This window comes from Histoplasma capsulatum, genomic scaffold (genome assembly GCF_000149585.1).
Source record: "Histoplasma capsulatum NAm1 scaffold_1 genomic scaffold, whole genome shotgun sequence".
In the NCBI taxonomy this organism is placed as follows: domain Eukaryota; kingdom Fungi; phylum Ascomycota; class Eurotiomycetes; order Onygenales; family Ajellomycetaceae; genus Histoplasma; species Histoplasma mississippiense.
This window is the reverse complement of record NW_001813982.1, coordinates 4,513,626-4,515,334: the sequence shown is the minus strand read 5'-3', so window position 1 is coordinate 4,515,334 and position 1,709 is coordinate 4,513,626. Positions and strand designations below refer to the sequence as shown.

Here is a 1,709-nt window from a genome sequence, read left to right as displayed (position 1 = left end):
CACAAAGGTGAAACGAACTAGGCGAAAAAAAGAAGACAAGGAGCTCAAAGGAGAAAAACAAGGAAACAAAACCTCGCAAGCCTCGCACCAGTAATGCCAAAATCAATTATAATGGCGACGGCAATAATGCCAATGAGAACCCGAGCCAGTCTCAAAATCAGCATCTTCCTCTCACCGATGACAATGCAGATCGGGCAGCGTCGCGAAAACGACCCAAGCTGGATCATCCACAGGATGCCAAGCCAAGTCCGCCTTCAAGGCAGTCCAAAATCACCGATCTAGTAACCCCTCATACCGCTCCTATATCTACTCCTTCGACACTATCTCCAACTCACGCAACCTCGTCAACCCAATTCCATCTTGCTCCGTCTTCAACTTCCACCTCGCCCCGGCTCCAGCCACACCTCCAGCCAAATCACCCGCATCCTATTCCCCCTAACAACTATGATGCATTTTCTACAAACGGCGAATCCCGCCCTCCATATCGACCCTATCACATGCAACAGGGCCCGTCTTCCACCTCTGCTCTAGCTCCCGCCCCTAGCCCTGCCCATACTCTCGCTCCGTCCCAGCAACAACCTCAACCCGCGCGCACCAGTGGCCAGCACTATGACCCCATCCGCTCTGCCTTCGACAACTCATCCGTCACCGCCCCTCAATTCTCCGCATCCTCAAAAATCTCCTTGACTTCTAGTCACCAGTTTACTCCCCCGCCCAACACAAGGACACCTCCTCCTCGTCCAGTATACCGAGCCAGTGCATCTCCCGCCATTTCCAGCATAATCGATCCTCCCATCCAACCGTCTTCCTCAGCTCCCCCCCAGCCATCTCTCTTTCATCAGCAGTCCAAGGTTTCTCCAGAGAACAGCCATTCAGCCAAACATTCACCTGTTTCAGCCACTCCCATCTCGACTCCTAAAACCAATACGACACCTATCCAACAGCCTAAAGCTGTGCATCAGCCGCTGCTGTCGTCCTCTCTCCTGGAAGAACCAGTCACCATGGATATCGACAGTGGGAACAATGCACCAACTCCCGCTCCGTCAGTACCCTCGAAACTAACTTCAACAGGCCCCACCAAAAAAGGAACCGGAGCTTCCACAGGTACCCCCTCCACTGCACCATCTCCCAAACCTTCACGAACCAAAGACACAACCCTGCCCCCGCTCCCATCAGGCTCGGGCTTGCTAGCCGGAACCCTTTTCGGCGTAGACGCGATCGACAAATCTAACTCGACATCAACCCCGAACATCATCCTCCACATCCCTCTAAATGGTAAAACCAACCAGATCATCAATTTCACTCGGCTGGCAGAAGAACAGTACGGCTTTGACGCCCTCCATCCCCGACTTGCAGCGCAACGCGAACGACTAGCCCGCGTCAATGCCGCCAGCGCTGCACTGGAGAGAAATGAAAAGAACACCAGGGGTACCACTGGCACTGATAGCGCAGCGGAGGATGATTTAAGCCTCGATGCTGATCGCGATAGCGACGGGGATGGTGATGTGCTCATGTCCGGTATGGGTGGCTCATCGTCGTTATTGAATGGGCCATGCAGCAGCGACGCTGGTGGTGGGGGTGGTGCTGGTGGTTCTACAAAGAAGAAACGACGGCGGAAAATCGAAGAGTATGACCGTGACGACCCGTTCGTCGACGATAGCGAGCTTGCGTGGCAGGAGCAGCTGCCGCGAGCACGGATGGGTTTTTTG

The 1,709-nt window shown here is 54.4% G+C and overlaps 1 protein-coding gene across 1 annotated transcript in view; it reads left to right on the top strand.

Annotated features, from left to right (window-relative positions):
- Positions 1-497: 497 nt before the first annotated feature.
- The window catches only part of HCAG_01283 (predicted protein), a gene marked incomplete at both ends in the record, with an annotated part of 2,668 nt that continues 1,456 nt past the window's right edge, over positions 498-1,709 (top strand). The window contains one exon of the mRNA XM_001544186.1: positions 498-1,701. Within this exon, the coding sequence (XP_001544236.1) occupies positions 498-1,701 (1,204 nt within the window). The remainder of the gene's footprint in view (positions 1,702-1,709) is intronic.